Here is a 12,118-nt window from a genome sequence, read left to right as displayed (position 1 = left end):
TTTTACATTGCATTTCTGTTGCTTTTCAGTATAGGCCGCTATGAGGGTTGTTTTAATAGAAAAACAGGGAATAACTATTAAATCCCCATCATCAATATTTCATGGAAATATCAGCAAATGCAAGTTAGCAATTGGGGGAAGGGGGAAAAGAAGGGGAAGACGGGTGTCAACGTGCTGTTGTATCTAGCTTTGATAGAAGAAGCTATGATTCCATCAATAAAGGTTATTAAGAGGGTCCCATGGTCAAGAAGGAGGTTTCTGCACACCCTGTACAGAGAAGTGAGGAGCGGATGGGACTCATCAACCTGGGAAGGCTGCCCATCTAGGAGAAGGAAAACCTTGCGGGATATTTTCAGGAGAAGAAAATGCCTTGCGGGATATTTTCAGGAGAAGAAAATGCGAAAGAGTAAATAATAAATAATAAAATATTTTTATTAATATTCTGGTAAACCGCCTTGGCAGAAAGGCGGCATATCAAGGAAGAACCGCCGCCTCCAAATCAGTTGGAGATGGGCCAGATCACTGAGCAACGAAGGGTTTCGGAATGAGTCTCCCATTAGCAGATCTCCCCATTAGCGACCCCCTCCAGGACACCACCATGCTCACGCCGGACGCGCGGACGGAGGAGTCTCGTCGCAAGATATCGCGAGATGTGAAACGCCAGGGCGCCGCCATGTTGGCTGCTGGTGGGGAAGCGGCTGCGACAAACAGTCTTTTCTAAGGAGCGTGCCGCCGCGTTTCGTGCTTATGGATTCGAAGCATTGCGCGTGGCAGTTTGCCTCCGCGAGGCTGAGGAAGGGCGGCCCAGCGCAAGGCGCTCCGTCGGGTCGTTCGTACGGTTGACGTGGGGGCCGCCATGTTGCTGTACGTCGGCGCCGCCGCCGCCGCGAGAGGGCGCCGGGAGAGGCTATTTCCGCTTCCGGAAGAGGCCGCCGCTTCCTTTCTCTCCCTGGGCCTCAGCGAGCTGGCAGGTCCGGGCTAAGGGCCGCCGGTGAATCCGCCTCCATCCTCCGCCTGCCGCGGGAGCTCGAGCCTTCTCAGCCGCCGCCATGACGGAGCAGATGACCCTGCGTGGCACCCTGAAGGGCCACAACGGCTGGGTGACCCAGATCGCCACCACTCCTCAGTTCCCGGACATGATCCTCTCCGCCTCACGCGGTAACGGAGGGTCGGGCCGGGAGAGACCAACTGGCGATGCGGCGCGGGGAGGGGAGCGTGGAACGGGATGGGAGAGACCACCGTGTAATGAGGGGGGAGGAGAGAAGCGCCCAGTTGTTGCGTGTGAAGTGAAGGATGCGACCATGCAGCCTTATCTACATGTAATTGGGAATGGGGCATAAGGAGAGATAAAATCACGTGCTAGGCAGAGTGAGGGTTTGGGGACGCTCCCAGGGCCAAAGGTTTTTTTTTGGGGGGGGGGGACGATTAAGGTAAGATAATAGGAAACCAAATGAATAGCAAGGGGTCAGCCACAGAATCATATGAGTGGGAAGGGACCAAGAGGGTCATCTAGTCCAACCCCCTGCAATGCAAGAATATTTTGTGCAGCGTGGGGGTGGAACCCACAACCCTGAGATTTAAGAGCGTCATGCTGTCCTGACTAAGCCGTCTCAGCAGATTCAGGCAGAAAATGAGGTGTATGTAGCAAGGCCCACCTGCTTCCCTTTCTTCGCAGCCCTGATGATTAAATTTGACATTTGTCTGCTGATCTTTATGAGGTCTGAAGACATGTCCTGCAATTATGATGGGGCAGGAGAGGATCTGTTCTCGAAAGGGAGCTTTTGGCCTTCGAAGCCAACCAAAAGTGGCCAGGAGCAAGCCTGCAATTCAGGAATATAGTAATGAGGCTCTACAACTGATCATTCATACTTGTGGGTTGAAGGGGAAGGGCAGTAAATTCCCCCCCCCCAATTAATTATCAGCTCTTCCTTAGGAGGACTGATTTCAGATTTTAATTTCTGTATTGTTAATTTATACCCCACCTTTACTCCAACGCACTCAAGTTGGTGTGTGTGGCACCCAGTTTAGTGTCACACTTTGTAAGGCAGGTGAGGCTAAGCAATTTTGTTGCTGGCCCCGTGAGCTTTGTTGCTTGGTGGGAATTTGAACCCCAGGGTCTCTCTCTGGTCTCAGTCTGACATGCTAAATGGGGGGTGGGGGGAGTGGTTCTCTCCAGATTTTGTTGGACTACAGTTCCCATTATCCCTAGTGGTTGGTCCTGCTGTTGGTTGGCACCTCATGGACGTCCTCTGCTCTTAACTGCTATACCAGGCACTACATCCTTAGCACATTGTTCGTAGGATGGTTGCTGTCTGAGCCTAATTATACTACAGAAGGAGCGAGCAACCTATTTGGTGATGCAAGCCAATACTAACTTTTATAGCAACTGCTGAAGCCACTTTGAGTCCACAACTCTGGTGAGCGGTTGATGATAGCTTTCTGTGTGATCATAGTGTACGTGTGGATGCCTAAAAGAGGTTAGGTTATGGCACTGGGGTATTACAAAGGATACCTTGTATTTGGATCTAGATGCTGAGACCTACAGTTAATTTCTGGTAAAACTGTAAAAGCTGGGTCATAATTGTGTGTATTTGAAGGCAGTCTCTGGTTTGAGAGGACTTTTCTCTCCAAGGGAATTGTGGTTAGGAACTGCATCTTTTTCATGTGGTTTCAAGTGAGGGCATGCTAAGAGTTTGCAGGAAGCCTTGGCTAGTCCTGTCCTCACTGAGATGAGTCTGGATTGTAACACTTCAGAATGCAAGTGGGGGCTGGTATAACTGAGTGCAGCCACACACTTCCTTTCACACAGAAAACTAGATGTTGGGGAGAAGGTTATCTCCCTGAAATGCTATCTTTCTGTGTGCAGAAAAGTGTTTGGCAGGTAGCGCATTCAGCTAGGTAAATCCCCACCTCCAGTCTGAAGTGGTACAGTCCAGGCATGGCTTTACTCCCTCACTTGGAACTTGGCCACAGTGGAGTATGGGATCTTAGGTGCAGCAGCCTGATCCAGGGAATGAATGGTAAAGGAATGAGATGCCTCCCCCCCCTCAAGTTATATTTTTCTCAGTTTTGAGAAAATCTGCTATTTTTTTCCTCTTGCAGACAAGACCATCATCATGTGGAAGCTGACTCGGGATGAAACCAACTACGGGATCCCCCAGCGAGCCCTTCGGGGCCACTCCCACTTTGTCAGCGATGTGGTTATCTCCTCAGATGGGCAGTTTGCCCTCTCTGGGTCATGGGACGGCACCCTGCGCCTCTGGGATCTTACCACGTGAGTCTAGATTGGGGGAACGGTGTCTGTGTTGATTGTAAAAAGGATTGTCCTCAGCAGACTGATTACAGTCATACCTTGGATCCCTTGCGAGTCGAATGTTTTGCCTCCTGAATGCCGCAAACCCGGAAGTGAGTGTTCCAGTTTGTGAACGTTTTTTGGAAACCGAAAGTCCTTTGCGGCTTCCAGTCGGCTGCAGGAGCTTCCTGCAGCCAATTGGAAGCCACACCTTGGTTTCTGAATGTTTTGGACTGTTTTTATTCCTAATACAATTTCCTGTTTTTATCATTGGTTGCTTTGGAATCAGGGTTTTGTGCTTGCTTCCTACTGTCCCGATGATTAGATCTGACACACATCTACAGACTCCACTGGGGTTTGATGATACGTCCTGCAATTATGATGGGACACTACAGGAGAGACTGAGAGAATGGAAGCTTTCTTTTTTATTGGAAAGGGGACATCAGTCTCTGGTGGGTTTTTGGAATTCCACATTTCCCCATACAGGACATTTCAGGTTGTCCTTGTCATGGTTCCGCAGTGAGGATGCTGAGAAATTTTCAGATCCTTTGTGCCCCTTTCATTTCCTAAAGTTTGGGGAGGGGAATTTTCTCAGTTCAGTGTAAATCAAAGGGGAAACCTCTTGATGCTGGTTTGTTATTTGCTCACTTAGGAGAGCTGCACAAGGTGATAGGAGAAGCTCTGCTTCCCTCTCTTTAGCACTCATTGGCTACTGAAATTGGAGTCAGGGACGTGGTCCTGTCCTATCTCCTGGAAAAGTTCCATTGAAGCAGGAGATCCTCTTCGAAAATTAACCTTATGGGCCCTAGGAGGAGATCAGGACCAGAAAGGGAGGGTCTTTGCAGGGGAAAGGGGTTACAGATAGCATGGCAAGGCAGGGAATAAAGAGATTTGGTTTGAGGGGCTTTTCCTTTCCTGTGTTGCACTGGGTGTGTAATGAAATGGCATCTCCTCCCTTTTCAGAGGCACCACCACCCGGCGTTTTGTGGGCCACACCAAGGATGTGCTGAGCGTGGCTTTCTCTTCTGACAACCGCCAGATCGTCTCGGGGTCCAGGGACAAAACCATCAAGCTCTGGAACACTCTGGGAGTCTGCAAGTACACTGTACAGGTTAGCCTTTCCTCCCTCCCAGATCTGGGCATTGAATACCACTAAAGTTCACCTCCCTTTGTTTTAGATTTTTTAACCCAATCAACCGTGTCCTCTGTTTGGTCACAAATATAAAATAAATCAAATACAATAAACAGTATGTTAAAAGCAACACCATTATATCATTTAAACAAAGCAATAAATGTATAAAAGCCTTGATGTGCCTTTAGCGGCAGTTCGTCCAGACAGTTGCTGCAGGTGCTCAGAAAAGGGAAAACTTCCACTGCTCAATTCAAGTTTGTGGAGAAAGGATGGGTTGGATCCTGCTTCGGTCTGCGATTTACATACAGTGGCACCCCGTGTTACGCACACGATCCGTTCTGGATCGTGCTAAGTAACAGGCGTGTGTAACGCGAACGCCCCCCAAAACCCGGAAGTAGTGCGATTTGAGTGCTTCTGTGCATGCGTGAAGTGCACAGAAGCGTTCTGCGCATGCAGGGGTTGTCCGCGCTCCGGAAACACTTTCGGGTTGCAGCCGTTCTTAACTCGAATGCCCGCAACCCGGGGTGTGCGCAACCCGGGGTTCCACTGTATAAGTAACATTTTTATCCCACCCTTCCCAGTGTCCGTCTCATCCTTCTAGAGGGCTGGAGCTGCAACACTAAAAGCCTGATTTCTAGTACAAACTAAGCACGCTAGTGGGGCAGGCAGTGCTCTTAGCAGTGCCCCTTCTGCAGAGCACAGTTGACAGCCCAGGATATATATCGGGTCAGGAGACCTCTTGTGTACCCTGATCCCAAGTTGTCAAGGGCTTTAATTGATCAAAGTTAACCTCTGCCAATGCACACGACACTTTATAGCAGTTCATAAGGGGGGGAGAAGTCTGTGCCCCAAGGAGCTTACAAGCTATAAATTTTAGCAGGATGTGGAGACAACAGAAGGCAGGGAAGGATGGAGCCAAAGGGAATGGGAAAGACGTGCAAATGCAGTTAGATGTTGCTAAGGAGTTAGAACTAGGAGGTGAAGCATGTGTTTAAATGTAAATTTTCAGAATGGTTGTTTCTCTGTAACATCCTGTTACCAGCTTGTACTGAGAGCTGTCATACTTTCTTTTTTCCACTCAGGATGAGAGCCACTCGGAGTGGGTGTCCTGTGTGCGCTTCTCCCCCAACAGCAGCAACCCCATCATTGTCTCCTGTGGCTGGGACAAGCTTGTGAAGGTGAGCTGAGTATCAGCCTTAATCCTCAAATCTCTTGTCTAGGGCCTCTCCCTGAAAGTGTCTAAATGATGCACAAGCATTCTCTCTTTTGATATTCTGGAACCCGCCCTTCAGATCTTCTGGTAAGAAGGGGCAGGACTTTGGGGTGCACTGGAATCTCACCACCTCTATTCATCTAGCGAAGCAAAAGTCCTGAAGCCAAGCCAATGAGTTGTGGAGGTACAGGAGGGGGGATTGGAGGGAGAATTGGGGCCACAGGCGTCCATCAGATTTGCAGCAGCTTGTAAACAGTAGGGTGTTCGTTCTCTTGTCGTCTTAGCATAGGCGACTCAATGTGCAATACAGTCTCTTTGTTGGTGCCCTGATTGGAGCAGGAGTAGAATTCTGCTTAGTCAGTCTTGCAAAGAGAGGAGATAGATTGGAGGACTGCTCTTTTCACTAAATAGGCCTGCATCAAACAGCCATGTTTTATTATGTATCAGACGTTCAGTCATACTTCTATTAGACAGACACTGGTTTTGTTAGGCAGGCTGTAAATTACCCAAGGGGGTGGGACGCTTTTCAACAATCACTGGATCAGGAATTTGATCACACGGCAAGAGCTCACCTTGAGATTAACAGCATCAGCGAATCTGTTTTGAATTTGTACTCTCCCCATCTTGCAGGTGTGGAACTTGGCTAACTGCAAGCTGAAGACCAACCACATTGGGCACACTGGCTACTTGAACACAGTGACAGTCTCACCCGACGGCTCCCTGTGTGCTTCAGGTGGCAAGGTAAGTCTCTGTGGCAAGCCTCCCCTCAAGAGGTTGAACCCGTGCAAACGTATAGCTGTGTGCCTAAAGCTTACTTGTTCAGACAAGCTTTTCCCAGTAAACCAAGTTACCTCCACACACAACCATCGAATTGGATTGTGTATGAATTCATGAAGTATGGTTTTGCATTGATTTATTGTCTTCATTGCATTTTATAAATTCTGCGTTATACGTTGCTTTAGATACTTTTACAAAGCAGTGTAACTATTTATTTGTTAATAATAAACCAGAGGGGTGGAGAAGAACTACTTTTCTTCTTTTTCAACACGATTTATGGGCTACTACTAAAATGAGGCTGCATTTTAAATTTTAAATTGTATTTTAACCTGTATTTTAATTGTTTCTTTCTTTTACATTTTATTGTAATTTTATTGGTGTTAGCCGCCCTGAGCCCGGTTCTGGCCGGGGAGAGCGGGGTATAAATAAAATTTTGTTGTTGTTGGGAGGGCGGGGTATAAATAAAAATTTGTTGTTTGTTATTATTTCTTCTGCTTATCTGGTAAATCAGGAGGCCTGCCACTATAAACTGGTCAGGTGTATGGTTTATTAGGGCGAGATAGAGAGACCGAAGGAAACCTGGGCAGTTGCTGTGAACCACTTAGCTCAAGGTACTTGGGAGTTAGCTCAAGTGTGTCGTGTTCTTGCAAGAAGCATCTAACCTAGACTTGTAAATAAGTTACTAGTCAGCTAGGGTGGCTGGTATCATGCATTTCCATGTTTGCCATGGAGGGAGGGGGGAAGTCCTCTTCCATTTCCAGTAAGGAAATCCAGGATTCTAGCTCCAATATGAAATGCATTCTTCCTTTTCGCCAGCCTTCTAACTGCTGACGGAGGGGAGTTGGAGCTGAGGGCCAGCCTTTCTTACCTGTACAGCTACTACAGCAGGAACACAGGGAGCTGCCTTATACAGAGTCAGACCGTTGGTCTGTCGCTCAGTGTCATGTATGCTGAGTGGCAGCAGCTCTTTAGGCAATGGTTCTTTTTCGGCCCTAACTGGAAGATACTGGGGACTGAGCCTAGGAGCTTCTGCATGAGAGCAGGTGATGTACCACTGGGCTATGCCGTTTCCTTTAATCGATGGAGAACCTCAGGCTTGGGGGCCAAATATGGTCCTCTGGATTCTCCCCACTGCCCTTTATCTGCTAAGCATGGTCCTCTTTGCGGTGAGGAAATGGGTCTTTCTGCGTAGCAGGTGGCGGTTACAGAAACAAGGCGCAGCTTCCTCAGCTCTTCTAAGTATCGATCAGGGGGGCTTTTTCCAGCCCAAGGAACACAGTCCCTTCTTCTGATACGTAGGGAGTGTGGCATCAAAACTGTTAAAAACATATCCTCAGAATAGACTGCAGAAATAACTTTCTGATTAAAAGCAATCTAGGAACAGAGGAAGCTTCGCCGGCTAATTCAGAATTGGAAGGGACCCCAGGGGTCATCTAGTCCAACCTCCCGCAATGCCAGAAGCATCAACTAAAGCATCCATGACGGATGGCTATCCAACCTGGAAGGAGGAAATCTCATTTTGGGGGAGGTTTTCCAGGATGCTTGGTCTGCGTGAAATCATGCTTTTAGAACGGAGCCTGTGAGCAAGATGCCCTATAAGCTGCTGCCCGCTTTTCTTCTGCCTAGCTCAGCGCTCTTTCCTGCTTAGTTACATTTAGCACTTTACCATCCTGTCGAGATCTAGTCAGAAAATCCTGACTGCTGTGATGAAACATATACATGCCATCTGACTTAATACCATGCTGATAATCAGAGGCTGTTTCTGAGCTGTCAAACATTGGGTGGGAGATCTGTTGCTTTGGAGAAAGGTTCTTCCCTCCTGTTTGAGGGACAGGGTGTGCATGAATTGATAAGTTAAATGCCACAGCTTTTTAGGGGCCTTGAGGAATGGGGAGACTTGGATGCATTAAGATTCGCAGCCTATTGCCCTTTTCCATTGCAAAATCATTCTGGACTTGGGGGCTTTTAAAACCGTCTGCTTTCTTCCACCGCAGGACGGCCAGGCTATGCTGTGGGACTTGAACGAAGGCAAGCACCTGTACACCCTGGATGGTGGAGACATCATCAACGCCTTATGCTTCAGCCCCAACCGCTACTGGCTGTGTGCAGCCACTGGACCCAGCATCAAGATATGGGTAAGTTAAGAGCTTGATTGTTGGCTGTTGAAGGTTTGGGAAGAACAGAGGAGGTTAACTCCCCAGCCAGGGTCTTGTTTTCCTTGTCAGAATTAAGTTAGTGTTCCCTTCCTTGGCAGTCCTGGGAGAGTTGTGTTAGGCTCCTGCAGCTGAAGTTCCTTGAATTTATAGTTTGAGCTTCTGAGATCTCAGCAGGCCAGAGCAGGATGTTCAGGGGTCAGGCTGGCATAGCTCCTTATATGGTAAAAACAAACTTAAGTTATGCAAAGCATCGTACACAAATTAATTTGTATGGGCTGCGGAATGTGACTTCCTTTGGCAGATAATTACTGTTTCAAGGCTAAATGTGGTTTACTCATTTTGCTGTCTAAAGAGCAAGGGGCCCTTCTCTTAATGTCAGTGTGCAGAGGATTCATTTGCCTGGAAGTCTCCTGCAACACCCAGCCTTCTCATTTTGAACAAAAGATGCAAATCTAATTGTGGTTGAATGTGTTTGCATACTTTTATTCTGAGCTGAAATCTGAACTGCCCCGGTGGTAGAGGATACAGACATTCTTACTTATGAAGACCGTGTTGGTCTGCCATAGTCAAAACAAACACACAAAAATCCTTCCAGTAGCACCTTAGAGGCCAACTAAGTTTGTTCTTGGTATGAGCTTTCAGTGTATCTGAAGAAGTGTGCATGCACACGAAAGTTCATACCAAGAACAAACTTAGTTGGTCTCTTAAGGTGCTACTGGAAGGATTTTTATTTATTTTATTTTTTGCTTACGAAGAAGTAGCCTCTCTGGTAAGAGATCTGGTACTTGGCAAGGAGGCAGATAGTAGCAGTGATGATATTCAGGGGGTTGGACTAGATAACTGCTAGGGCCCTCCCAACTCTACAATTCTGAGAAGCAGCAACAACTACCAATGGCAATGGAAGGGTGTGGTGATTTCAGGCTTGAGAGCGAGGGGACTGACGTGCTGTGATGAAACACACTATGCCGTCTGATTTTGCTTCTGTGCGGAAAACCAGAGGCTGTTTCTGAGCCTGTTGTCCAAACTACGTACAGCATGCAAATAGCAGGTGGAAATTGAACAAACTGTTTGACCTAGAAGTCGGCAACTCCCATTTGACCCAGGGGTGTCCAAACTTTTTTCAAAGAGGGCCACATTTGATGAAGTGAACATGCGTGAGGGCTGACCAGGATTATTGTCCCTTTTTTAGGATTGAAGTCGTTGAGCTTTTTTTTATAATTTTATCCCAAAGTTGTTAAGCCCGATCGTCTTCTAAATCCAGCCTGCAGACAGTCCAGGAATCAGTGTGTGTCCGGGAATCAGAATGTGTCCTTTTATTTAAAATGCATCTCTGGGTTATTTGTGGGGCATAGGAATTCGTAGTCGTCCCCCATATAGTCTGGGCCCCTGCAAGTTCTGAGGGACAGTGGACTGGCCCTCTGCTAATCCCTGATCTAATCCCTGCTTTCTTAACATCAGGACCTGGAAGGCAAGATCATTGTGGATGAGCTCAAGCAGGAAGTGATCAGTACCAGCAGCAAGGCAGAGCCACCCCAGTGCACCTCATTGGCCTGGTCTGCTGACGGACAGGTAAGAATTGGGCTGTGCAATCAAAGTTAACAACAACAACATATGCCACAACCACACAAAGAAGCTGATGCAATTAAAAATTCCCTATAAACTTATTTACATTAAAAATAACACTCCTTCAGCTAAAATCTGTATTCAGGAGATTAAAATCAGCACTCATTTGCTGGCCATCACTGTCACCACAGCCTGTCTTGTCCTCGTTGCTATAAAACAGCATTTCGCAGCAGGCTGTGCAAGATGCCCAGAGGTCCATGCAGGAAGTTAAAAAGAGCTGCTGCCTCCTCCAGCCATGGAAGAACTGGGAAAGTGGGATTTTTCAAAGTCTGTATTTTTGAGCTTCCACCTTTGCCATACAGGGCTTGTGGCATGTTTGGGTTTTCTTGAGGAACAAGAACTTTTCACCCCAACTGCATCTGACAGTGTCTTGTCTCCTGATCAGCATTTAAAGGGCACCCAAGGGAAGAGAGGTTAGCAGGGCTGTGGCTAATCCTGGTTTCCTGGACTCCTAAAAATTTGACACCAACACTTGTCTTGAGTTTTAAAAAAGTTTTTTTCATTCAAATTTGTTATGTATAAAATACAGCCACACCTCGGGGTTGCGCATTTTCAGGTTACGGGCGCTCCTAACCTGGAAGTACCGGAATGGGTTACTTCCAGGTTTTGGCACATGCGCAGAAGCGCTAAATTGTGCTATGGGCAGAAGCGCCAAATCACAACCCGCGTGTGTGCAGGTGCATGGATCATGTTCGCAACCTGAGCTTACACTGGACACTGCCCAAGAAGACTGCCAATTATTTGAGCTGGCAGATAAATGGTGTATTGTCTTAAGATGTGAAGATGAAGGGAATGGCCCTGAAGCCATGCTTTTGGTGGCTGTCTTCCCTTACTTTGCCCCAGTGACATTAGGCACTGCCTGATTAAAGTATGCAGGTTGTGGAGTTTGAGGGAAAGGGATGGAGCTTCGGTTAAATGACTTGAGCTGACCTTGCAAGGCGGAAATATTCAGAAGCGAGTTTCCTCCTGGCAAAATTTTTCATTTCTCATTTGCAACTCCACTTACAGAGCAGAAAGTGATAAAATGTTATCCCTTCTGGTCTTCCTGTGGGCTGGATACTTCTCATCCCCCAATACAATAAAAAGTGAACACCTTGGGTTTGTCACAACCTGCTGTTCATTCGTTCAAGACATTTTTACCCTACTATTCAGCCATAAGCAACTGTCAGAGCAGCTTGCAGATCCCTAAGAAAGACTCTGTAAGCCTGGGGGCAGGAGCTACCTAAAGAGATAGGACACTAAAGGAGAATGCGATTGGTAATGATCTTGGTTACATGTGCATCTAATGAACAGCTGTCTAGAGAAGCTCAAGCAGAGGAGGTTCCAGAAATTGCTGTGCCAATGTGGGGTAGCCCTGCCTCTTCTCTCTCCCCCATCCCTTTCTGCTGCATCCTGAGGAACCTGGCTTCTCAGCAAAGTCTCCTGTTGACTTTCTGTCCAACAGTTGATTCATGCAAAGTGATTTGTTGCTCTGTTGTCAAAAAGCTGTCACCCAATCGCTTCCTAACGGTGTTTCTCCCTCTCTGTTCCATCAGACTCTGTTTGCCGGCTACACGGATAACCTTGTTCGCGTCTGGCAGGTCACCATTGGGACCAGATGAGAGAGTGCAGTTGACCACAAGGCACAGACTTATAATTATGTACAAAACAGAAACAATAAACTTTTTGTGCTGAACGTTATCTCTGTGTCCTGATTCTCTTCCCCACCCCCAAGATATACCTGGAAAATGAGAATAGCTATTCACTTACCTGTTTTTTTACTGGCTTCTCTCCCAACCCACTGCTGTATTGACACTCAGCTGATGAGAGCTGCTATTGTTTCAACCAGGAATAAATAAAACGCCTTGTCCCCTTAGATCAGAAATGACAAACCTGTGCACCAGGGGCAACCCAGAAACTGCAAGACCCCTGCATGCCTCAGTCTG

At 47.4% G+C, this 12,118-nt stretch overlaps 1 protein-coding gene across 1 annotated transcript; it reads left to right on the top strand.

The window, feature by feature from the left end:
• Positions 1 to 926: 926 nt before the first annotated feature.
• RACK1 (receptor for activated C kinase 1) lies at positions 927 to 11,873 on the top strand. Its single transcript, XM_033141510.1, has 8 exons — positions 927 to 1,158; positions 3,103 to 3,274; positions 4,256 to 4,403; positions 5,507 to 5,602; positions 6,268 to 6,378; positions 8,409 to 8,549; positions 10,029 to 10,139; positions 11,729 to 11,873. The coding sequence occupies exons 1-8, from the start codon at positions 1,050 to 1,052 to the stop codon at positions 11,792 to 11,794; spliced, it is 954 nt and encodes a 317-aa protein (XP_032997401.1). The 5' UTR covers positions 927 to 1,049; the 3' UTR covers positions 11,795 to 11,873.
• Positions 11,874 to 12,118: the final 245 nt, after the last annotated feature.

Source organism: Lacerta agilis, chromosome 2, assembly GCF_009819535.1.
Source record: "Lacerta agilis isolate rLacAgi1 chromosome 2, rLacAgi1.pri, whole genome shotgun sequence".
In the NCBI taxonomy this organism is placed as follows: domain Eukaryota; kingdom Metazoa; phylum Chordata; class Lepidosauria; order Squamata; family Lacertidae; genus Lacerta; species Lacerta agilis.
This window is presented reverse-complemented; position numbering and strand designations above follow the sequence as displayed.

Excerpts from the sequence above, each read along its gene's own strand:
- RACK1 (XM_033141510.1), top strand. The coding sequence starts at position 1,050 with ATGACGGAGCAGATGACCCTGCGTGGCACCCTGAAGGGCCACAACGGC. Across the intron at positions 1,159-3,102 it reads GATCCTCTCCGCCTCACGCG|ACAAGACCATCATCATGTGG; the intron begins GTAACGGAGGGT and ends TTCCTCTTGCAG. Across the intron at positions 10,140-11,728 it reads CCTGGTCTGCTGACGGACAG|ACTCTGTTTGCCGGCTACAC; the intron begins GTAAGAATTGGG and ends CTGTTCCATCAG.